The 25,207-nt window shown below is 38.2% G+C and overlaps 1 protein-coding gene across 5 annotated transcripts in view; it reads right to left on the reverse strand.

Moving 5' to 3' along the window:
• The window catches only part of LAMA2 (laminin subunit alpha 2), a 363,498-nt gene that overhangs the window by 212,385 nt on the left and 125,906 nt on the right, over positions 1–25,207 (reverse strand). For all 5 annotated transcript variants that reach the window (XM_027691351.1, XM_027691382.1, XM_027691393.1 and 2 more), the window contains exons 5-9: positions 17,570–17,749; positions 15,391–15,480; positions 13,271–13,388; positions 11,401–11,579; positions 9,638–9,737 (exon numbers count right to left, since the gene is read on the reverse strand). In XM_027691351.1, the coding sequence (XP_027547152.1) occupies positions 9,638–9,737; positions 11,401–11,579; positions 13,271–13,388; positions 15,391–15,480; positions 17,570–17,749 (667 nt within the window). The remainder of the gene's footprint in view (positions 1–9,637; positions 9,738–11,400; positions 11,580–13,270; positions 13,389–15,390; positions 15,481–17,569; positions 17,750–25,207) is intronic.

Raw genomic sequence — 25,207 nt, forward strand, 5'->3', positions numbered from 1 at the left:
CAGGTTAAATACGAATATCTTCAACAGTTCTTATTGATCATCACTGTGAAAATGGTCCATTTATTCTTTTAACCAAGTACTAACCCATGAAAGAATCTTTCCTCCTTATTCTATTACACTTTCTTTTGTAGATACTGGTAAAGGGTATTGTCAAAACCTTTTGAAAATCAAAATACAATATTAATCAAATGAGCCTTTGTCCACATGTTCATTTAATCATTCAAACAGATTCATTAAGGCAGACTGTCCTCTATATAAAAGCCCTGGCCTTGAGTTTTGCTCATTTTGCCACATTTCATAAATTGTGTAAATCATTTATTGTATTTCTGGTGATTTGCTTGGTACAGAAACTAGGCCTGATTCTAGTTTCCTGGAACCCTCTGACTTTCTTTTACAAATTATATAAATGGTGTCTATTTATATAATATTAATGTCTGTTTTAAAAAATATTATAAGCTATATTTAATGCTTCAAGCAACTCAATTTTCAACTTCTCAACTCGTCCTGAAGCCATACATAAACATGTTATATGCCTAACGAATTTTTATTCTGCATTTATCAGCTTGCTTTAAACCTGATACTTCTGTTTGAGACAGTTCTTCTGACTTGTCCCCATGAACAAAGGCTCCCAAGTTGGAAATTCCCTGAGCTATTCTATTCACTGTTACAAAGAATTATTACAGCTTTTCTACTGTGTCCTTTTCTTTCTTGAGATCTCCAGTTATAACTTGATTACATCAACACCATTTTTAACTCCTACTGCATTTAAATCTCTAGCAATCTTTTCGATTCTGATTTACCTGAATAAGTACTTCTTAGCAACATCTAGGTATTTAGAAAATTATTCCTTAAAATATGTGTATGTATTATTAAGAGTACGACTTCCTGGAATCTGTAACAACTTATGTCCTTTTCCATTATCCTCAATTGGAAATAACTCCTGCTTTTTCAGGGAGTTTCTTTTTATTGTTTAAATAGATGTATATATCTTTCTTTTATCTTAATTGCATTGCTTGAATAATTTTGAACTAGAGAAATGTATCTTCTATGAATGCCTAATATGCAGTCTACAAACCCCATGCTTGCCATTAGCAAGCCATTGGATTGTTCATTTTTATTTTCTTTTTAAAGGTTTCCTTGTTTTGATTAGGTTGGTTTTTTAGGAAGTCCTTCTCATTCCTACAAGAATGTTGAATTTGACTGTCCTTCAAGATGAGAGTTTTGAAACAGTCTCTCATGCATAAATCCAGAGGTGCTTCTCTTTTTATAGCTTCTCTTACTAGCTATTTGAAGAAGCAGTCACCTACAGGAGTTTTAAATTATATTATCTGTTAATCTATACAGAGACGAAATTCAATCTGTCTACTCTAACCTTGCAGCCTCTTTGATCTCCTGTAGCACATCATAATGACTGTCACCTTCTTGATCTGTCCTAATTATATACAGAATTTCAGTGCATGAAATTTGTGTTACTTACTATCACAAAGCCATGTGCTCCATGGGTTTTGATGCCTTTGGCCCTAATTCTCAAATTAGGGAGTTACTCTCCTCTGAACCAGCTACCAGTGAAGTCCCACAGCACAGCAGGACACAAGCTCTTTTGTAATCTGGGTCAATGCATCCTAACTGGACAATCTGGAACAGAGAAACTTTTGTTCCTTAGAGATGAAAATACTCTGCTGTGCTCCAGGATTCAGCAGTAAAAGACACAGGCAGGTCTACTCTTTAGAAGTGAGCCAGTCTTATTTGAAAGTTTCAAGAACTCCTATCTCACAAGTCTCAGCAAACTCATATTCAATTAAATTTCTCATTATGGAACTCCCAAATACTCATTTAAATCTATAGTCTGTCCTCCATTGCTCAGTTAGTCCATTTTTTTAGTTCCCCATCAAGAACCATCCCTTCTCCTTCTCCTCCTTACTCTGCAGTTAAGGGAGAGAGACCAGATTGGAAACTCCACTGTCACCAGTCCTGCCCACCCCATTCTTACACAGCATAAACAGGCATGGATAACCTTCAGCCCACCACCTAACAAGAGACCTCACACTCCACATCAGAGAGAAAAAGATGTAGAGACTGCTAACCGTCATATATTCTTCCAGCTCTTAGGCTTGTTGACAGGGTTAGTCTGTATATTCTATTTTGCTCCATTTCATGGCAAAGGAGCCTTCTTTCATGTATGGCTCTTGCAAGATCTCACTGTATTACACGGTAAATTCCTCTCAGTGTCCCGCTGGTTATTTTTGACCAGGCTTCTGCAGTGCATATGTAGTGTATACTATGACAACAGTCTAACTACATTTTGATTTAGGGCAGATGTTTCAGGTCTGTCTTTTGTTTTTGTTGTAATGAACTCGTATTTCAGCATAAGCACATCTTTTGCTTTTGGTCTATGACTTCATAGTCCTTGTTCGAATGGGGCTTTATTTGATGAAGGTGTTATTCCCTGTTTTCTCCCTGAATATTATCAGTTTCTGTCCTATCTTTGAGCATACAGAGGCTTTGAAAGTTCATCCTAGAGGATGAGTCATCTTGAAATGAGTTTTATCAGTCTGTTTTCTCCCAGCCTAGCAGTCTTTCAAAACTGCACAAAAATAAATGCACGCAAAAGTATGCACCAGACCCTTGAAAAACCTGCAATCCTATGACTGGCCTCCGTCATTTTCAGTCCTGTTCAACAGCATATAAATTCCAAAAAATGATCTCATGGAAATCAGTGGGACTGCTTGCTGAGCAAAGTACTATAAAGCCTGAATAAAGATCAAGATGCCTGGATCTTATTTATCCTAAAATATCTGAGGAAGTTTTTCAGCAAAAATAAACATCTGTCATTGGGATTATATTGTACATAAAGAGGCAAAGGGGAAGAATTCACTGCATGATAGCATGTGGTGAAGACTGAGTCACAAAACTATGCCAGTTTCCAAGACTCACAGTTTTTGGAGGTACCTAAAAGTCCAGTAAAATGGCTATTTGTTAAAATCTAGCCACTAGAGTTGGAAACAAGAGTACTGATTCACCAAGAAAGCCCTAATTACTGGAGTACAGAGTAGTTCTGAATGTATAGGTTCACTTATGAATGGACAATTGCAAATGATCACAATATCAGTGATGGTCAAGTTTATCTATTACTAGGATGGATTGGACATAGGTGCACAAGTTCAGTTTTAAAATTATTACCTTTCAGTTACAAAACTGAGAGGCATTTTCATCAGTTTATATTATGAATAACCTAGTTTAAAAAAATACTATGATTGACCCTAAGTCTCCCTTTTCTATATTGCTCACAAACATATGATATAGGATTGCTATGAAAGAATAGTTGAAAAGCATTCTTGAAGATTCAAAACCAAAAATATACTTTACAAGCTAGAATAATAATATTTCATTTTAGAATGCTGACTGAAACATGTGAAGACAAAGTTATACTATGCTGATCAAAATGGAAATTATACATACTTAATATACAACAATACTTCTTTTTCTCCTGAAACAATGTATGCTATACTATAAAAGGACTTTTCCATGCCTTTCTCTTATCTACCAAAATCTAATTATGAATACAGGATGCAGCAAGTTAAAGCCTCTTAATGTGTTTCATCAATGTACTAGTTATTAGAGTATTTGCTGCAATTTTCCATTTGAATTGCCAGTTACCTACTGTACTCAAGCACACAGAGAATGTACAGCCTCCAGCTTTATTTTCCTTGAGAATTGTTCACAGTGACTCCATATCCCGTGATGTTCCTTATTATTATTTTAGTTTAATGTTTTAGTTTCCATTTTTGTTTAATGTTTTTTACTTTCTCAAAGCATTTACTTAGCACATATTTAAAAAGCATATTCCCATCTTACACAAAGAAAACAATTCATCCTCAACCCATCAGCCAGTAACTCTTGCGATGTATTTCAACCTACCCAGTGTGTTCATTCTGGTTCACTGGTGAATAGATAGATAGATTCCTTCAGACATATCATGCTTTCCAGCCTTTCCTTTACGAAGGCTCACCAATGCTTCAAACTCAATTGCTGCCCACGGTGGGCAGTGTATAGTAAAAAGAATTTTATCAGCATACTGAATATAAATTTGAGGGGGAAAAAAGAGAAAAAGTGATCTGCTTTCAGGATAGTTTTATACTAAAAATTATATGCAGAACTTGCTCTTGAACCTAACACAACCTCTTCTATTACCACAAAAATCTTTTCTTAAAAGAAATATTAAAAAGGCTTTTTCTTTCGACTGGCATTATTGTGGTTTTTTTCTGTTGGATAAGGCATTACAGTCACAGATATAGCCACTGGTTCAAAAACTATAAACAAACATAATGTGCAAGAAGTAAACAGTTTTCCTAATGTGTTGGAACATTATTTAACTTTTTTAATGGCCCATCTTCGTGAACGAAGATTTGGGGAAAGGTCTTTTACCTTTCCAGCCTGCGCAATGGATTTTTTAGGTGAGACACAGCCTGCGCTGAACTGAGCCCACCCTTTAATCCTAAGGTTCATCTGCCGGGGCCAAGCAGGCTTGGACAATGGCAGTGAGGTCCTCAGGACGTAGGTTTGTTTAGAGTGTCCTTCTCATAGATGGATGGCCACACAGGGCTAACGACCTCCATCAGGCCAGGAGACCGGGATTTGAACCCGTGGTCGCAGCAGTGAAAGTCCTGCACGCTAACCACTAGGCCACCAGGGGTCTCAGAACATTATTTAATACAAGAAGTAAAAAACAAAAGGGCAAATAAACAACAAGAAAAAGAAGCAAAGAACGAGAGCATTGTAGATAGAATGGCTATGAAGCTCAGTTATATGTAGAGCTGGCTTATTTTTGTTATAGTGGTCTTAAAACAGGTAAATAATAAGATAGATACCAAAATTGTCCTCTAGCCACTGTCTAGAAAGTGCAAAGTGTCCACTTCTCACCAGAATTCCAAGACTGGGCAGGACACAGACAACAGGTTTGAAAGAAATGCATGGACTACTTTGGAGAGATAATTCCATACATGATGGTGGGTTGTGCATGTCACATATGAGAATAAGTAGTTCAAACACACAAAATAATCTCTACAGTAAATAAGTTGGAATCAGAAGAAATCAATCGGTTTGAAAAGGAATAAATGAAAAAAAAAATACTTCATGTGTTACAAACAGCAGATTCAATAGAGACTAAGAATACTTTGACATGCTCAAAAGCAACAGGCCTCTAACCAATTGCAGCAGGATCAGTTAAGTTTCAGGACAATGAGGAGAAGCTGGTTACAGTCAAGACAGAAAAAGACAAGAGTTTTCATTCTGTGAAGAGAGCAAAAGAACCTCTTAGTTCTCGGGACTGGAGGAACTGTGAAGATAGGAATCTTATTTGAATGCCTGGGGCTAGATGAGCAGGAGGCAAAACAGAAAAAGAGAATCTAATTTTGGAGACGTTATCTTCAAGATGGTGGCATGGTATATTTCTTGATTTACTAGAAAGACATGGGATGATCCAAATGATCCAAACAGGAGCATTATTCTCTTCCTAGAGAGGTCCAGAAAAGAAGCAACAGAAGAATTTACCAGAAAGATCAGAGGATTAAAAAAGGCAGAAGGAGACACAGGAAGCAAGGTGTCAAAGCACGGTACCACCTTGTCAGATTCAGAAAGTGTAAGCAGATTTAGAAAGCAACTATGAGATGGTTTAGATCTGTTGAATGCTCAGAGGCATAAGACACTATGAGAGTTCCTAAGGACACTATTACTGACAATCAAACAAGACGGAAAAACGTGTCTATCTTTTTGTTTCCCTTTTCTTGTGAAAGAGGAGTTGTCAGCTTGTTAAGTGCTGTTCAGCTCCCAGGGCCCCAGAGGATGACCCATAGCAGAGGCCAGCACAGAAGGTGTGAAAAGAGAGACTGCAGCAGCAATAGAACTGAGAGACCAAGCAGCCACATAACACGCAAGTGGGACATCACATTTCTTTGAATTAATCATTCCTCCATCTCAAAATCACAGTCTGAGAGGTTTCTTTGTTTCATTGTCTGTCATCTATAACCTATGCAATCTCACCCACAGCTTTGGTACGGGCACTGCAGAGTCTTGCTGTGTTTTTTCCAGCTTTGGGATTCATCCTCTTCTGCTCGTACTGTCTCTCATACCAATCGAGGTGATACACTGTACTGAGCATCCAGACTAGGCACTGGCAGTGGGGAGGGTGCTTCAGGGCAGCCTCTGTGAGGAAAGGATGGGGTTGCCCTGTGCCACACACAGCCAGCTCCAACAGTGCACAGCTGAGCCCCTCAGCCAGACAGATCAGAGCATGAAGAAGGGGAAGGAGGGGGAGGAGGAACTCCAGGTGCTGGAGCAGGTATACCCCTGCAGCCCCTGGAGGAAACCAGCCTGGAGCAGACATCCACACTGCATCCCATGAAGGACCTAATGAAGGAAAAGGTGGATATTTCTTGAAGGAACTACATCTCATGGAGAACCCACGATAGAGCAAATTTCTTTTCCTGAAGGACATAAGCCTATGGGAGCACCCACACTGGAGGTGGGGAAAAGTGTGAGGAGAAAGGAGTGTCACAGAGGCACTGTTATGACCCCTGCTCCCCATCACACTGCACCACTTGTGGTAGTGGGGAGGAGGTGTATTTTTAATTTTTTTTTTGCTTATCAGTATCTGAATCTATTTAAATTGACAATAAGTTAAATTAATTTTCCCCAAGTAAACTCTGTTTTGCCCACAGTGGTAATTGGCAAGCAATCTGATCTTTACCTCAACCAGAGAGCTGCCTCATCTTATCTTCTGCCTCTATCCTGCTGAGGAGGACAGTGAGAGAGTGGCTGAATGGGCAGCTGCAGCCAGTCAAGATCAAACCACCACCAATACTACTGTGACAGTAAATCAGTATCATTTTATTGAACTGATGCAATCAGTACAGGGTTATTACAGAAGATTTTACACCTTTGGCCCAGTATTTGCATCTTTGTCATGCTGCTTTTATGTTCCATTAATCTCTATTTCAAAAAAGGTTTGCTACATCTCATCAATAGATTGTAATTAGCCCAATTTAAACACCTCTTAAGAACTGACCTCAAGTTTTGTTATCTTTGTATGGTATTTTCAGACATTTTACAACAAAAGAACCAAAAAATATTTCAATTCATTGTGACCATGAAATAACAGAGTTTTCAATACTCAGGGATGCAAAGAGGGCCATCAATAAAACTTCTACCCAGGACTTTCAGAGGGCAGATTTCAGCCTACTCAGAAGACTGGTTCAGAGGGCACCTTGGGAAACAGTCCTTGAAAACAAAGGGGTCCAGGATGGATGGACATGTTTTAAGAAGGAAGCCTTGAATGCACAGGAGCAGGCTGTCCCAGTGTGCCAAAAGGCAAGCCAGTGAGGAAGACAGCCAGTCTGGCTGAACAGGGAGATTTTAAAGGAAATTAGGAGAAAAAAGAGAGCTTACCTACTATGGAAAAATGGCTGGCTACTCAGGAAGAGTTTAGGAATATAATTAGGTCATATAGAAAGAAAATTAGAGAGACAAAGGCACAATTTGAACTCCAACAAGTCTTTGTTGGACATGAGGGGGAACATAGTCACCAAAGGTGAGGAAAAGGCTGAGGTACATGAACCTTCTTTGCCTCACTTTTCAACAGTAAGACAGGCTGTCCTCAGGACAACTGGCCTCCAGAGCTGGTAGACAGAGACAGAAAGCCAAACAGCCCCCCTGTAATCCAAGAGGAAACAGTGACCTGCTGAGCCACTTGGATCCTCACAAGTCTATGGGACCAGATGGAATCCATCCTAGGGTGATGAGGGAGCTGGCGGAAGAGCTCGCCAAGCTGCTCTCCATCATTTCCCGACAGTCCTGGCTCACTGGGAAGGTCCCAGTTGATTGGAAGCTGGCAAATGTCACACCAATCCATAAAAATGGCTGCAAGGAGGACCCAGAAAACTACAGGCCTGACAGCCTGACCTTGGTTCCTGGCAAGGTTGTGGAGCAGATCATCCTCAGTGCAATCACACAACACTTACAGGATGGACAAGGGATCAGACCAAGCCAGTACGGGTTTAGGAAGGGCAGGTCCTGTCTAACCAACCTGATCTCTTTTCATGATCAGGTGACCCGCCTGGTGGATGAGGGGAAGGCTGTGGATGTGGTCTACCTGGACTTCAGCAAGGCCTTTGACACAGTCTCCCACAGCATACTCCTTAAAAAGCTGGCAGCCCATGGCTTGGACAGGGGCACTTTGTGTTGGGTTAGGAACTGGCTGGAGGGCCGGGCCCGGAGAGTGGTGGTGAACAGTGCTGCATCCAGTTGGCAGCTGGTCACTAGTGGTGTCCCCCAGGGATTAGTGTTGGGCCCAGTTCTATTCAATACCTTTATTGATGATCTGGATGAGGGGATCAAGTGTATCATTAGCAAATTTGCAGATGACATCAAGCTTGGAGGGCTCTTCAGAGGGACCTGGACAAGCTGGAGAGATGGTCTGATTGCAGTGGGATGAAGTTCAACAAGGCCAAGTGCCAGGTCCTGCACTTTGGCCACAACAACCCCCTTCAGTGCTACAGGCTGCGCAGAAAGTGGCTGGAGAACAGCCAGGCAGAAAGGGACCTGGGAGTTTGGATTGACAGGAAGCTGAACGTGAGCCAGCAGTGTGCCCAGGTGGCCAAGAAGGCCAATGGCATCCTGGCCTGGATCAGGAACAGCGTGGCCAGCGGGACCAGGGAAGTGATTCTTCCCCTGTACTCAGCGCTGGTGAGGCCACACCTGGAGTACTGTGTCCAGTTCTGGGCCCCTCAGTTCAGAAAGGATATTGAGGTGCTGGAGCAGGTCCAAAGAAGAGCAACGAGGCTGGTGAAGGGACTGGAGCATAAGTCCTATGAAGAGAGGGTGAGGGAGCTGGGGTTGTTTAGCCTGGAGAAGAGGAGGCTCAGGGTAGACCTTATCACTCTCTACAACTACCTGAAAGGAGGTTGTAGCCAGGTGGGCATCTGTCTCTTCTCCGTCCCTGGAGATTTTTAAGATGAGATTGGATGTGGCACTTAGTGCCATGGTCTAGTAACCACACTGGTATTGGATCAAGGGTTGGACTTGATGATCTTGGAGGTCTTTGCCAACCGGGTTGATTAGATGATTCTATGACTCTATGATTGTTTCCAAAGCACAATGAAGCAGTTTATTGTCTATGTGAAGACAGCTTTTACAGGGCTATGGTAAACATCTTGCAATCCTATATTAGTAATAGAGAAAGCACATAAATACCTTTCAAACAGATTTTTTTTCTAGATTTCAAATGGAAATACGTTTAGATAGGAAAAAACATTAAAGCATATTTGTTGCACCAGTTTTAATCTCTGTGGTAAAAGAAGAAAGCTCTTTAAAGCCAAAATTCTTCAATATTTTCCATATCTTACAAATATACCCAAGTTTGCAAGCCACAAATCTGAAAGAAGCCTCAACAAATTGCAAATATGAATTAAAAAAAAATATCAAAACAATGCAGTTGGATTACTGTTTGTATGAGTAAACTTTTAAAAAAACAGAGTTTTATGTTTGTTTTTTTTTTTATTAAAGATACCAAAACCATGATTCAGCTTTTCTTTGACTATTGTCAGACTTCATCTTTAACATCAATATTTTTGAGGGATCTTACCTCCTGCTGCATGTTTCTCGTCCTTGACACAGGTATCATTTAAAGACCCATTTGGATCACAGGAACATGGCTGGCATGGATCTGGGCTATCTGGCAACACCTATAAAAATAAAGAGGTTACAAAACAAAATCTTACCTTTAATAATTGAAAACTTTCATTTACTTCTTAAAAAACAGGAGGAGAGAACTGTGTAAGTGGCTTACACTTTAACAAAAATGAGATAGCTGATAAACTAAGTCCACACAGTCTACGACAAAAAGAAAAGGTCTCAAATTGCACCAGAGACTGGATATTAGGAAAAATTGCTTCACAGAAAGGGTTGTCAAGCATTGGAAAGGGCTGCCAAAAAAAGTGGTAGAGTAACCATCACCGGAGGTATTTAAAAGAGTGTAGATGTAGCATTTAAGGACATTGTTTAGTGGTAGACTTGGCAGTGTTAAGTTAAGGGTTGGACTCGATGATCCTTTCCAATATAAATGATTCTACGTTCTATGATTCCATTAAAGTTACATTTTGGATTTTCATTCAGAAACATGTAAGAGAATTAGATACAGATAGGTTTTCAACTTCAAAAAAAAACCAGGTATAGAGGTTGTAACCGATCCGTATATGGTTAAAATCAATAAATGTAATGAAGTAGATTTTAAGCATCTACTAACTAAAGTAATACTGACACGTAGCTCAGTTGTTCTAGCATGATTCAAAAAACGAACTAAAGTTAGTTAGTCAGTAACTTAACAAAAAGTCAGTGAAGAAAAGTGAACATTAGATAATCGTTCTTGAAAATGTTACCTCAACCAAACTTAAACCTTGGTCTAATAACACACTAGGAATATAAATTAGAAGTGCTGTATGAAGTAGGTACATACATATACTATAGATACACTATACACACACACACACACACTGTCTCTCACATATCAAATCCCTATTAGCTGGATGATAAGTTGATTCGGAGGAAAAAATCAAGCAAATGTTCTGCTGCTGAAGAAATTGGTTCTCAGTACTCCTTTTCTCAAGCTCTAAGGCCAAGCCCCGTATATCAGGGGAAATGTAATCACTGCTATTTGCTGATGTTTTCTGTGTTTAAGGATTGAAAACCAATCAGACTGAAGGCCATTATTTACCCAACTGAAACTAAACAGGTGAAATATAAGCAATTTAAGCACACACTAATAGCGTACCTGTCTAAAGCACAGGAATGGCCTATATTAACAATACAACCCAACATAAGATTCATCTTCTGATAGTTTCAATTTAGATGAAAATACAGTCTTATATGACAAAATACAAAAAACTATTCCCCCTGCACTGAAATTTAAAGACATTCATGAGACACTATAGAATTTCAGTGGTTATTAATTCTACATTACATTTAAAAATAAAAATTACACACTGTCATCAATATCAAAAATAGCAATATTTCTTTGAGCTTTGATAACAAAACTTGAAATTCATTACTGAGGCAAAAGTTCTGTTTACAGGACCATATCCTCCTTTAAATTAAATTGAAATACTAGCTGGAAGCCTTGACCTCAAGAGCATTTGTTCATATCAACACAATTCACTTCCATATTTCTCTGACTGTTAACTTTATAGATTTCCAGCTGTGAAAAACAACTGCTGCACTGTAAGAATTAGAAGTTAACCTTCATAAAATGGCAGTCCAAACTGTGCCATCTCTTTTAAATAATTGAACTTCCCCTGATGAAGTGATGGTTTGCACACCAAGCTTTACAGAGAAGGGACAACAGGAGTTTACCCCTTTAGGTCTGAAGTATCCATCGAGGCAGGTCTCACAGTTTATGCCACCAGTGTAGCCTGTACAATTCACACACACTCCACCCCCAATGTATTCTCCATGGATATTCAAACTCTGATTTCTGTCTGCAACATCCTGATCATAGTAACACTCTTCAGTCTTCCCATGACAGTTGCACGCTAAAAGAGAGGGAATGTGTTAGCAAATACATTCCCACTGGAGATGCCCCACTGTTACTAAGGTATTAAAAAGAGTCGTTCAACATTTTGTCATTGGTGCTGTATACGGTAACTGGTAGTACATCCAAACATTCATTTAGTACTTCATTTCTGAAAAGTAAGGTGGTCTCATCATAATTCTGTATGTTGTATTTTTTTCCCTCAATATTTTGTCTTAGGGAATATGGAAGTTGACAGACATAGTTTAATTATGATGTTTTGATTGAGGTTGTTTCTTTTTTTTCTGTTTAAATTGATAGTCAAGAACATTTTGCTGATTGCACACACATACTGTTCATGAAAGAGTCATCTAACTTAAAATACAAGAGCAGCTGTAAGGAAAGCAGCAGAATGGTATGAGTAAATTAAAATAAGTCAAATGAAAGCTGAAAGACATCCTAAAAATATTTGACTTGCACATATGCATGTAAGAACTGGGTCAGAACAAAAGGATTCCCAATCTTAAAACTTCTTTTGAAGTTCATATCTGAACTCTAGACTTCAGGTCCCCAAGAAGAAAAGATAAACTAATAACCTGTTGCTGTAAAAATGAGGTAGCTCACTTTCTCTCCCTTCCTCTGTGGTATTAAAACATTCATTTCCGCATACAGAGAAATTCAAAGCTTGTCAACATTGTAGGGAGGCATTCTCCTTACATCTGAATCAGATCCCAGGGAACTGTTTCCACCATGACAGTACAACAATTCACTAAGGGTTGAACAGGGCATAAGAAGTATCTCTCAAAAGTTAAACATGAAAATAAATGTTACCCTGATTTCATTCCAGAATGCATTCCCAGCGCAGACACAGCCCTAATTGAAACAATAACCTCTGTGGCCAAAGTTTACGGGACACAAATAAGCAATGGCTACTTTTAATATGGGCATGTCTGTTCCTATTTGTTTACTTTTAATCACTCATGGCAAGTTGAAAACCTACAAATGAATAAACACTTATATGTAATGGAGCACTAGATTTTATTATGTTCAGAAATATAAGTGGTATATGACCTCTGGAAGTAAGATGTTAAAGTTCAATTATAACGACCCTTACTACAATAAAGCTGAAAATGAAATTCCCACCCTGTGGGAAGGTGACATTTCTAAGTATGTTTTCATTCCATGCTGGAAAACTAGATACTTTGTATTTTCTGTTAAAAAAATCAGATATTCAAATTGCATTTTGATCATATAAAAATATAATGTTCATCAAGGATGAACATTATAACATATAAAAGTGTCATTTATACAAAAATTATGCTGTTAAAGTTTAAAATAATGAAAAATCTGTAAAAAGACTTTTTACTTACCAGCATACAGTCCTGTTATTTCATCAAAAAACCCCCATCATAATTATAAAAACCAAACAAGAAAAAAAAATTATACAATATTGCCCAAGTATCACTATGTTATGATAAAATATTCCACATGTTATGATAAAATATTCCACATTCAATAAAAACACAATTCGACATGTAATTTTTCTGTAAAGTCTTTTGAGTCCATCTAACCAAGCGAATAACATCACATCAAATGTTATTAATAAACAAGTGTGGTTAGAAACAAAACTAATTGTAAAATCTTTTAGGACCCAATTTCAGTTTTCACCAGCAGTTGCAATAAACTTTTTCTTCTGTTCTGCTTTTAACTTACGTTCACATTCATGCTTATGCAGGAAAGTGCCAGCATGCCAAGGCTTTTGATGGAAACCAGGACAACATTGATCACACGTCTCTCCGCATGTGTTGTGCTCACACTGACAGATGGATTTCTAATTTAAAAGAAAAACAAATATTTACACAATGTGATGATTTGAAGAATCTGTCCGTATACATAATCTGCATTCCAGCTCAAATTATGAAAACATTGAGACTGGCTATACTCTCTAATTCCTTTGTTTATTCATTTTTATTCACTTATGTATCCTCCATTCACTATATGTGTTTAACTTCTGTAGCTCTATTTTAACAAAACAGCCACAAAGCAAAGGAAGATTGTTGGACAGATTATCTAAGGAGAATCTAAGGATGCGGGAGAACTAAATTTCAACTGGATAAAGAAAGGAGGATGGGAGAATGAAAGTTCCCCAACACAATAAATAAGCTGAAGTCCTGGTAGCCCTCAAATACAGTGTCACATTACAGGAAAACTGATCTGACCTCAGAAGAAGTGAGCCATTCTAGACCCTCCCCTTGAGGCACAAGTCCAGCCTTTCAGACACTTTTCAGTTCCTCAGCAGACCACATAGTACCAGTATGAAAATATTGCTGTATAGAACACCCAAACTCTCTGAGCCACAAAAGCAGCTTGGAAAATGTAAAAGAAACTGTGGTTTGGAGAAATGAGAAGTAAAAATTAGCTGCTTGATAGTTATTCAGTGAAGGGGATTCTCTGTGGTCCTTGTGAAGCCATTTAAGGTCAAAGTAGCAGGCTAGAAAAATTCTATGGCTCACAGGACAAAGCATAAATCTTGCAAAACAAGGCTAAGTTAAGAAATGCTTCAGAGAAGCATGGCACTAAATTCCCCCAAGTTTATTCTCTGCAATGCTAAGGGAAAGATTCTTTCTGATAACAACTACAGTCATAATGTTTATAAGCCTGTTTTGGAATGGCTCAGTCTACAGAGTATCCCTGGAAAGCTAAACCTCCAAATCTCTTCTGGCTTGAGTTGTTTCACTTATGCTATTTTTCATATTGGTCAGACAACAAATACATATTTGACATCCTGTAAAACAGGATACCACACTTCTCCAAAAGGCTTTATTTTATCTAGTACCCATACTATCTGAAGAATGTATTAATTGCAGTAGCAGTACTTATTTTCTGAGACAGACCCAATTCTAACAGGTGGCCTAATTCTAACAATGCTGCAGTTCGATCACTAAGGTCATCTGAAACAATAGTTCAACACTTGCTATACACATCACTACAGAAAAGGCTCAGAAGGATTAAACCAAGGAGTTTGCAAAAATTTTACAAGGATCCATAGAAACTGCTTAGAACGGTAAATGCATTCACTGTAAGATTTTTTTTTTAAATGATTTTCTACAAAATGGTTTAATGTCAAATACAAACAAGATTTTCTCTTAAATCCTATAAAGCTCCTACTGAAGTGAATAGCGTATGAGAAGATCCCACACTGTGGCATGTAATATTAGTAGACAGGAAATTTTGTATTAGTGAGTGCATACAGTTAGACAATCAGTAACAGGTTATATTTCTATATGTCAATTATATTGCTTATGTTTTTATTATATTGTGTATGTGCAAAAAGAAAGTTAGAAGTTGGAAGACATTATAAGCAACTCATGATTTTCTAGATTAGCTTAACCGATAACTCAGTTAATATTTCCTGCATAGTAAATGCACCATTCTAGAGTCATCATTTCTTTACAAGTATCAATTAAATACTTGGCAATCATTTAGGAAAGTCCTTGATTAATATGAAGGAGGAAAAGAAAGACTGACAGTGCTCATTTCTACAGCTACATAGAGTAACCCAGATTTCTGTTTTTCCTAAGAAACTTCCAATATGGACTGAATTATCTGAAATCTATTCTTTCATTTCAGGAAAGCCTCTGCTGACATTGAAAGAATGTTTACCATTCTGGTTGCTAGCACTGTTTCATCCTGGCACTGCTTCTGATTTTCTTCTAGATAAAGAACAGACATAAATTCACAGAAATCTGAGGAATTTCATTATCAGGTTTGTAAGTTTGTTTTTTTTTCATGTTCCACCCTATAAATAAGTCACATTAAAAAAAAATACATACATTGGTCACTGGATCCAGTGGACAAGCCTTCGCGTGACCTGAACATATACACATGCCTCCAACAGAGATGTCTTTTATAGAATAGTAATACTGTAAGACAAAACAGAAATTGAATTGCTAAGTGGATTGTAAAATGCAGGTGCCAAACTGCAGAATTCATTTCTGGTGACAAAAGTGTCAGGTCTTGCTTTATTTTTTTTTGATCTATTACAAATATAGCAGGCAGTGTAATCCAAGCCGTGTCTTGATCAACAGACTCAGGCTGAGTGAAAGAAAGGGTATAAAATGGCACAGTTCCATTTGTTTGAAGTCACAAGAGCCACGTCAATTTATACACAGCATACAACAAACACGAGAGTAGGAGAAGGCTATATGCACACTGGATAATGAGAAGTCAAATGCTACAGAATTTATTCCCTTCAGAAAACATGAAAAGGAAAAGGCATGATGACAGGGAGAAGAGAAAAGCTAGAACAAAAACTAACACCTTTGTTCACCTTAGTTGGGTCTAACTTGGGCATTCACTGCACTGTGGAGAGAAGAACTGTTTTTCACAATTGGCCTTTTGAATGATCATGGAACAGTCTTCACTACTGAGATTTAAGTACTTTTGATCTGTTGTTCTGCCACTTGACAATTTCTCTTATTTCTTTGGTGAGGATTAAGAGCCCTAACCAAAATGAAGGATAGAAAGATATTTATAATCATGTATTACAACATCTGGGAACAATGAATCTTGTCCATTTTCATCTATTTTTGGCAAGGGTCCTGCAACATGCTAACAACTAACAACAAACCAAACACACGCTATTTGCAAATTTTGCTGTTACTGTGTTCAACCTCTTTATCAGATCATGAACAAATATATTAAACAAAATAAGAACTCCTATCACTCATAGTCAAGCTTACGAAACACAGAAAATATATAATTTGTGGCTACCCTTTGTTTTCTGACAAGGATGGCAAGTTTCAGTTGCTCCTTGCTCCTTTGAGGACAGCCTCATGGAGAGATGCCACACAGAAGTTACCGTTCTTCATTGGTTTAAGAAATCAGTGAATCATCCTGCACTCAGTTTTCACGAGTATAAAATGATTTTTAAAATGTGACTTTAATTTTGCATTTCTAGTCACTTAGAATCAGATTATTAAATGTCCACTTTTACATAAACACATAGTTTCCATGATTAGTGAGGCTGCAATAACTGCACTGAACAGGAAGGGTTTCTGAGTTTGTAATATAAAAGAGAATGGCTTATTCCAAACTTTCAGAAATAGCCATTACTCTATGTATTTAGATGAGGAAACAAAACCCAGAAATATGGAACAGAAGAAAAAAAAATTTCTTTGCAGTTATTCACCATTGACAAATGATATTAACTAAAGCCAAGGATAATAATACACTCCTTTCACAACAGGACTTACTATACTGGTGACTTAAACTTTCCAAAAGAAAACTATGGTGACCAAGAGGAAGAAGAAGTGAGCAGAAAGAAAAAAATGTGGCAAGTTATATATCCCCCAAACCAGCTTTTGAGAATGCTTAGCAGAAAAATCAGAGGAAAACTAGAATAACACACAACATTTAAGCAGCAGGAAAAGAGGCATAGAAAGAAAGTAAAGATTACAGAAAGAAGAGATACGGGTGTGTACACACAAGGGACAGTGGACAAGACCGGGGTATGGTGTGAGTTTGAGTGCTGCACCCATTCTTTTAAGCTAAAGCAAAAATGCAAAATTTTTACTTCTAGCCTCAATCATACGATAATGCTAAAAGTGCTATATTCAGACCCTACTACTTATAGTACAATTAGAAATTCTACTCAAAGGAAGTGTTCAAAGAACGTTAAATGCAGCAAAGGACTGAGCAGCAGAAGAGGCAAGAGGACACTAACAGCAAACACTTGCCAAATACCTGCATCCAAATGTTTGCAGTCAAAGGAGCTGTGTGCTTATGTCAATAATAACAGCATTAAGCAGAAAAGATAAAACTGTTACTTCCAGTCCAGAGAAGATAACAAAATTGAGTGAACAGGGAATTCTGCATCACCAGGATTTTGATACGTAAAAACAGGTATTCACCATCTCCCAAAATTTCCTATGGCAAACAAAGGCAGATACAGCATTTACGAGTGTAAGAGAGCAACTACACATGCATTTCTACCGTCTTGTCAGAACTTACCCTCCTCGTAACAATGGGATCAATTTCAGTTGGATCTTTGTGTGCAAACATCATTAAATCAGCATTTAGCGTCCGTATCCTCTGGAATCTCAGGCGAATAAAGCGAGCAGAGGTGAATTCTAGTAATTCACGTGAAGGATCATCAGCACTAGGCCTTCCATTAATTAGAGAAGTGTGAATCTGAAAAATTATTAATGCAGTAAGGAATTAGATGGCATCAAAGCTGTTATAATTATGACAACAAATATCATCACACACACTGTGTGAATGCATTTGTAAATGTAAAATACCTTCTTTCTTTAAAAAGCCAAATTGTCCACAGAAGGAATATGTACTTGGAATGGGACTGAGAATTCAACAGGTGCCAGTTTGCACCTCTTAGAGGGATCATCATCAAAAGGCTTTTGAACTAGGTGCATTCAAAAGCCAGGATAAGGTAACTCTTGAAATACTGAAAGCTACAACCGCTAGATGAGACAAAATAAGCATTCATTAGCATCTCTCCTTACCCATTGTCTCTTTACATAATACATCTCCTTTGAATCTTGTTCTCAGCAAGGCGAAACAATTTCCTGGGTTGCAACTGTTTTCAGCTGGTCCCCCAGGAAAGTCTTTATCACTTCTGAGAACTCTGTTTAGCATTTGTTTTTCCAAAGATGTCTGCCTACACTGTGGTTTCTGTGAAGGTTACCTCTCCTTTCTCTGCCTGCCTTATCCTAAAGTCCAGAAATCTTCTAGGTAAGTGGGCTTTGTGGCTCCTTCATAAAGAGACTTTCTGACCTCAACTGCAGCATCAAGGGCAAGGCAACAAAAATAAGAGATCTCCTTCCCCTCCTGTATTTGTATGCCATTTGATCATGGCATACATTAGCTGTGAATCAACTAAATAAAACAGATGGGCTGCTACAGAACTGTTCTTGGAAAAGGCCTACATGAAGAAGCAAGTCAGGTACAGCAAACCACGGTTAATGAGCACCTAGGGGGAGGGAGGAAAGAAACCATTAATTTTCCTGTATTCTGAAGTGTTAAATTTTAATTGGGGCATTTTTATTACAGGCTGGTACACTGAAAGAATGTTCAGATGCTGAGCCAAATGTGCAGAACATTAGAATGAATAAAAAATTATTTATTCTTTGCAATTAACATGTGTTGCATCTTACCTCAATCCTCTGAGTGAGAGGTCAGGACACACAGTCATTTTCTGTCATTGAACATGGTCATATTATCACTGTTTTAGGCTAACAGCTGCACTTTGCATCCCAGCTAGCACTCACTCAGTAGTGGCTGCCTCATACTGAGGAAAGAGACAGTAAATCTACTGCTCCCAGGAAAGCAATAGCTCTTCTTTCCTGGAGTTTTTGCAGGTACTGGATAGAAGACTGACTGAACAACTACTGTCTTGCATTGGCTATGTGATACTATCAACTTACTCATTTATCTCAAAGGCGGGTGGCAAGAGGATGGTGCCAGACTCTTTTCAGTGGTACCCAGAGACATGACAAGGAGTAATGGTCATAAACTAAAACACAAGAAGTTTCATCTCAACATTAAGGAAGAACTTCTTTACACTGAGGGTGGCAGAGCACTGGAACAGGCTGCCCAGGGAGGTTGTTGATTCTTCCTCTCTGGAGACATTCAACACCCTGGACACATTTCTGTGTAACCTGTTGTAGGTGACACTGCCTTGGCAGAGGGGTTGCACTAAACGATCTCCAGAGGTCCCTTCCAACCCTAACAAATTCTGTGATTTTCTTTATCAAGAGGGAAACCTTAAACCTCATCATGTCCAGCATCCTGCTCCACTGTATCTCCAGGTACACAAAATCACTGGGAGCCGCTCTGCCAGGAGCAGCTATCATATCTTGACTATGTATGAATCAGCACCTCTAGGTTTCTACCATGTTATCTCCAGGAACAGGTGATATCACTACCTCCTCCGCATTTCACTTTGAGCTCTTTCTCAATTTTGCTCCGGACTACGAGTAATTAAACAAAAGAAGATAGTTGGCTGGAAATTAACAGAATAAAATGCTATGAGAAAGACAGGGTGCAAACAAAGATTGTAATAAAAACCCCAGAGGAAGAAAGGAGGAAGTCCTGAATGAGAAACCTCTGGCTACAAATAGGACAAAAACACATGACCAGAGAACTGCTCAAGTCCCTGGTGAAGAGAGAAAGGACATGTGAAGAGAGTAAGCTTAAAAAAACCCCTGGAGATGGTAACAATAGATCAAGTGGAAACTGATAGATCTTTCCAAAAGAAGCAGGATTTTAGTAAAACCACATGCCTCAAGACTTCTCTGTATCATATGTACCTCCAAGCAAGGAAACATATTTCTTCTGAGTATTTTTTCACACTGTCGCCTCCTTCCTTTAAACTAGATCCAAGAGATTCCTTGTTTACAGCTAGCAAATATAGATGGGTTTAAAGCAATAAAATACTAAAGACTGAACTTTGATATTTGAGCTAAAGAAGAAATGTATCTAAACTAGCGCTGAAAACATTCCCTTGCTCACTCTGATACAACAGCACCTTGACGATAAGCAGCACGGCAATTTGACCATCTCTTCAAAAAGACGAAAATAAAGCTTTTGGGGGTGGTGGCAGAAAGATGCAGGTAAAATCCATGTAGCAGAATAAGGAAGAGACCACAGGAGTTAAAAGAATGAATAATAGACCCAGCTTGACCAGAAGTGACACAGCTGACAAATAGCAGTCATGCTTTTTGACTTATATCTTTTTTAAAAAGAACAAATTTAGTCTTCAGACACTGATGGGGGAAAAAATCACCACCTTGGCATAGTAGGTCCACAGAACTAAAATGTAAATTAACAAAATAAAGCAAGAGGCATCCATTTTAGAACAGACTCCCTTTTTAAAAGGATCTATCTGCCAGCAGTACATCTATTTTGCAAGGCTAATCTAATAAAGATGATGACTTGCATTTATATTTTCTTACTTGCTTGTCTTTAAATGTTTCACAATTTCATTTTAAAACAAAAAACAACTAATTTCTCATAATTACGGAAATGTAGCTACGGTCTGCGTGAATTGTGGCACTTGTTCAAATATGTACACTAAAATGGCACTGAGACTAGAAAATTCAAACTGGGTAGCTTTATCAAAATGAATCTGAAGTGAAAATTTTACAGGTAAAATTAATCATTGTAAACTATTTCTCCTCCTATAAACAACTGTGATGAAATCATTAATTTCTCCCTAGAAACATTTAGAATCAACTTGAAGAGCATCCAACCAAGTTGTTCCTACTCCTTGAAGAGAGTATAAGGAAGAAACTAAGACTACTTTCATAACATTTGTCATTAATTAGGAAAAAATGGTAAGAATCTTAACTTAAAGAAGTTTAAGTAAATTAGACTTACCATATTTTCAATAAGACTCTCACAATGGGACATCACTGAGTTTTTCAAGAGCACACTTCCTCTTTTCATCTCCCTCCACTACATTGCACCTATTTGTAAGATACTGTTCATAGGATAGCATATTTTCAGCCAAGACACTAACATGGCCCCTGCCCTCCAAATATTTTTGAATCAGATCTGAAAACTGTTCCAGTGAACACAATCCTCACTATCCATCTATGCCATACAAGATCATCACAGTACTTCATATATAGCTCTGAGTCCTGTAAAAACAAGTTCCATTTTCACACAGGCAACTACGGTGCTGATGATAGTTCTACAGCAGAGCAAATATCCAAAGCTGAGTCTACCAGGAAAATATGAATACTTGAATCCACTCATTGGTTGTTACAATTTGCATAATCCAAGCCCCCATGAGGGGACAACGTCAAATTTTCTTCAGGTTTCATGGACAACTTTTATTCACTAATTTCAATACTTAAGTAATCATTATTTTGCATTCTAAATTAAAGCTATGCAGATTTCAACCATAGAAAACCTTTCCTTAACATGGAATTTGTCCAGGATTATATTCCACCAAATGGAATCTTTAGGAATCTCCAACAGAGGCCAGAAGAAATTGGTTATGAAGGAATAAAAGAAAGAGGGCATTTAGAGAGTGATCCTTCTGATATACTATCACTTCCTCTGACTAAGTGGTTTAAATGCTTCCTGAGCTACAGAGTGAATCCGAGTCATAGTGTTTAAAGTCTACCAATTGCCCTTCTCTCTAATATAGCTCTACTCTCTTCTTGTATTGTAATGTTTTTCATCACTACATATACTTGCCCCAATGGGAGGAAATTTGTTTCTTTAAAAAACTCCAACAAAAATAACTGCTTCTGGTGGGGTTGTTGTTTGTTTGGGTTTTTTTTCCTTTTAAACCTGGAACTCATAGTTATTTAATTGACAGTATTCTAATTTTTCATTTGAGAAAATTCTGAGCAGTCAACATCTTTTCATTTTTAAAATTCAGTATGATGATAAATCAACTTTTTCTTTTTTTCTGAGACCTGTAGAGAATGCTACAAGCTCTGCTCTGAAGAGAATTTAGTCCAAACTAGCCCATCAGCATTCTTTTTTCTTCTTGCATGTATTACATTGCAACACATTACGTTCAGCAACACTCATTTTCATATAGCATTTTTCTTATAGGATAATAAGCTGCTAATAGAACAAATTACTTTAAATTTCACATTACCAACAAATGCTGCTATTACAGTTTTCTGTTTTTATAGATTGCCCACAAGAATGTTGAACATATACCAAATATATCCAAAGGACATCTCAAGTACATTAGAATCTCTGGACCATGTCAGAACCAAAAGACCTATCTACCTTGGTACTCTGCCTTACTCAACATCCAAACCAACATGCTAACAATAAGATGAAGGCAAGCATACATAATACTCAGGGATTTCCTGAGCTACAGGTAGTTTCTATACTGCTGGCAAGCCTCAAAGGACTTCCACAAACTCAGTCTCACCTTAATATCTACACCCAATAAGGATTTTCTCATCTCATTTACATGTTGTAGACAGAGATCCTTCTTTTGCTTGTTTTAAGCCTGCTTCATACTAAATTCACTTAATATTTCCTAGTTCTTAAACTGGAACAAAGAAATGTTGTCGCAGGGTATCTTGTCTTGAGGCCTGGTCCAGTGGGGGAAGAAAGACGCACAAGACACACAAGACACACAAGGATAGTGAGACGAGATGTCTGCCTGCTCAGTGCAGCAGGCAGCCTTTATTGAGTTTGCCAACTTCACACACAACACAAACATATTCCCACAACAACACCCAGGAATCCAAGCACCTGCACATTATCAAACCGTCTTAACCTTGTACTCCCTGCAACCCAAGGCTGTGTCCATGGAAACCATCTAATCAGCTCCACTGCTCCCATGGAACACGGCCTAACTTTTGCACTACCTCAAACTTTAATTGTGGGGCTACGACTTCCCCCCACAAAATGTATCTTTCTATCAGTTCTATTCTTCATTGCATTTCTTTACTACTATTAGCTTTGAACAGGTAGTTTCCTTGGATGTCTAAGGAATGTTACTAATGTTACTAAAAAAATGGTGTTTCATTTGGCACTTCACACTCCTTAGTCACTGAGAATATTTGAAAGCGAGGAGTTAAATAATAACTGTTATAATTCACCTATGATAGCCTTGAGTTCCTTTTCACTATTCAATTTATCAATTATTTTTGCACCTCTTCAGTTAACAACCTAGTTTGCAACTGCTTCTCCAACTCCTCTCCTGAAAATAACGTTTCCATTGCAGAAACCCTCCTGACAGTTTCTATAGAAAAACTGATTCAAATAATTAATTTAGTTTTTCAGCAATGACCTTATCTTTCTTGAACACTTTTGATCATCTCTCAAGCCCATCAATTCTCTACCAGACTTCCTGAATCTGATGTGTTTGAAAAAAGGTTTATTTCAATTCAGTCACTCAGAATCTTTTTCACATTTTTACTGAGGTTTAACATTTCATTTGCTGGAGCTTATTTTCCTACCTATTTTCCTCATTTGCAGGAAAAGACATAATGTCCATTCATAAATTATGCCAGTTCACTTTTCATATCTATTACCTTTCCTTAGTTTATTCTTTAAACACGTATTATGATTTTTGGAACCACTCTAAAACGTAGCATGCATGTGTGTGCTGTTTTATTTTTAAACAAACTCTTGGCTGCCTGATTTTTTTTAGATGTTTCACCATCTTTTCTATTTTGAAGTTGCACTTTGGTAGATTTCATTCCCCTGGGATGTTGCATTTTTATTATTTTCTGGTTATTTTTACATAACAATTATTCAACAGTTAATAACTTGGACCAGGATCTGTGCAATGTTTTAGACTATATCATGGGTTCCTTTACCAGATGCACCAAGAACATTCAAGTTTTTAAGAAATACTCTTTTGCACTACATTCTCTTTGACTCCTACCGAGTCTGCCAAAGGGTTACAGAAAGCTGACATTACATTCTTAGCCTTCCTTCATCAAGACCCACTCAGTTCCAAACTTCTGGGCAGTTGCTGATATAACATTAAAGCTATGCTGACCCAGTTTAGGTGCTGAATTTTAGTTCACAGAGATCTCATATACGATTTTATTTCTGCTGAACTTCTTATATTATTTTATATTATTATTAAATCTATAGTGCCTCTCCTCCACAAGCCACTCAGTCATTCTTAAAAAGCTTCTTGTGTCTGTCATGTCTACAGTGTCACCTTTTTCCAGCACCCTTTTAATGGAAAACCCTTTTAATTGGTTTTAATTACAAGGTAACCTTTCTCAGCTCTGGGTATGGACACTGGGCATTACTTGGATGCTTCCAATCCTAGCTTCTGTAACAACATCACCTGAAAGGGCTTGCAACATGCTCCAACCAGATGACCATCAGACTAGAATTTCACAACACATTTCATTGGGTTTCTGCCACTGAGAAGTGACAGATGCCGCCTAAGAAATTTTCTGCCATTTTTGGAATTAGACAAGTCTCATATACTAGTGAACAAGGGTCCTCAGAACAGAGAAAAGTATCACCCTGCACCCCACCACATATTTTTTACATGTTGATAAAATCTCCCAGAGACTTCCAAGGCTAAGCAACTCCAGCCCTCTCACCCTCTCCTTATAGGATACACATTGCAAGTTCTTAATCATATTCCTGGATGTTTCCTGGACTTGCTCCAAGATGTCCATGTCTTTCTTGTACTGAGGAGCCTAGAACTGGATTCAGTGTTTTAGGTGTGCTCTCATCACCTCCCTCAACCTGCTGGTGGCTATCTAACTAATGCAGCCCAGGATACTCCTGGCTTTCTTTACTTGCAAGGGCACATTGCTGGCTTATACTCCACTTGGTGTACACCACTGCTGTCACCCAGTTTCCTCCTGATGCTTCTGGGTGACATAGGCAAAGCTGGCTCACGTGTCATTGAACAGAGTTCCCAGGCCATTGCCTGCTACCAGGCACTGAACTATCACATAGCTGCCCATCTGCAGGCAAAGAAGAAGTACCAGTCCCAGTGTCACAAGTCACTGGTTTGCAGTCTTCACCACCATGGGAGTTTCCATTTCTGAACCAACAGGCATAGACTCTGCCTGCCTCTATTTTCATACAGTTATGGCTTCAGGTTGCGGAGTCGCAGAGAAAAATCAGTTAATCTCTTTCTTATCACCTCTGATGCTGCACAGACTGCTG

The sequence above is a fragment of the Neopelma chrysocephalum genome, unplaced genomic scaffold, assembly GCF_003984885.1.
Source record: "Neopelma chrysocephalum unplaced genomic scaffold, ASM398488v2 Primary Assembly neopelma1_23, whole genome shotgun sequence".
NCBI classification, from domain to species: domain Eukaryota; kingdom Metazoa; phylum Chordata; class Aves; order Passeriformes; family Pipridae; genus Neopelma; species Neopelma chrysocephalum.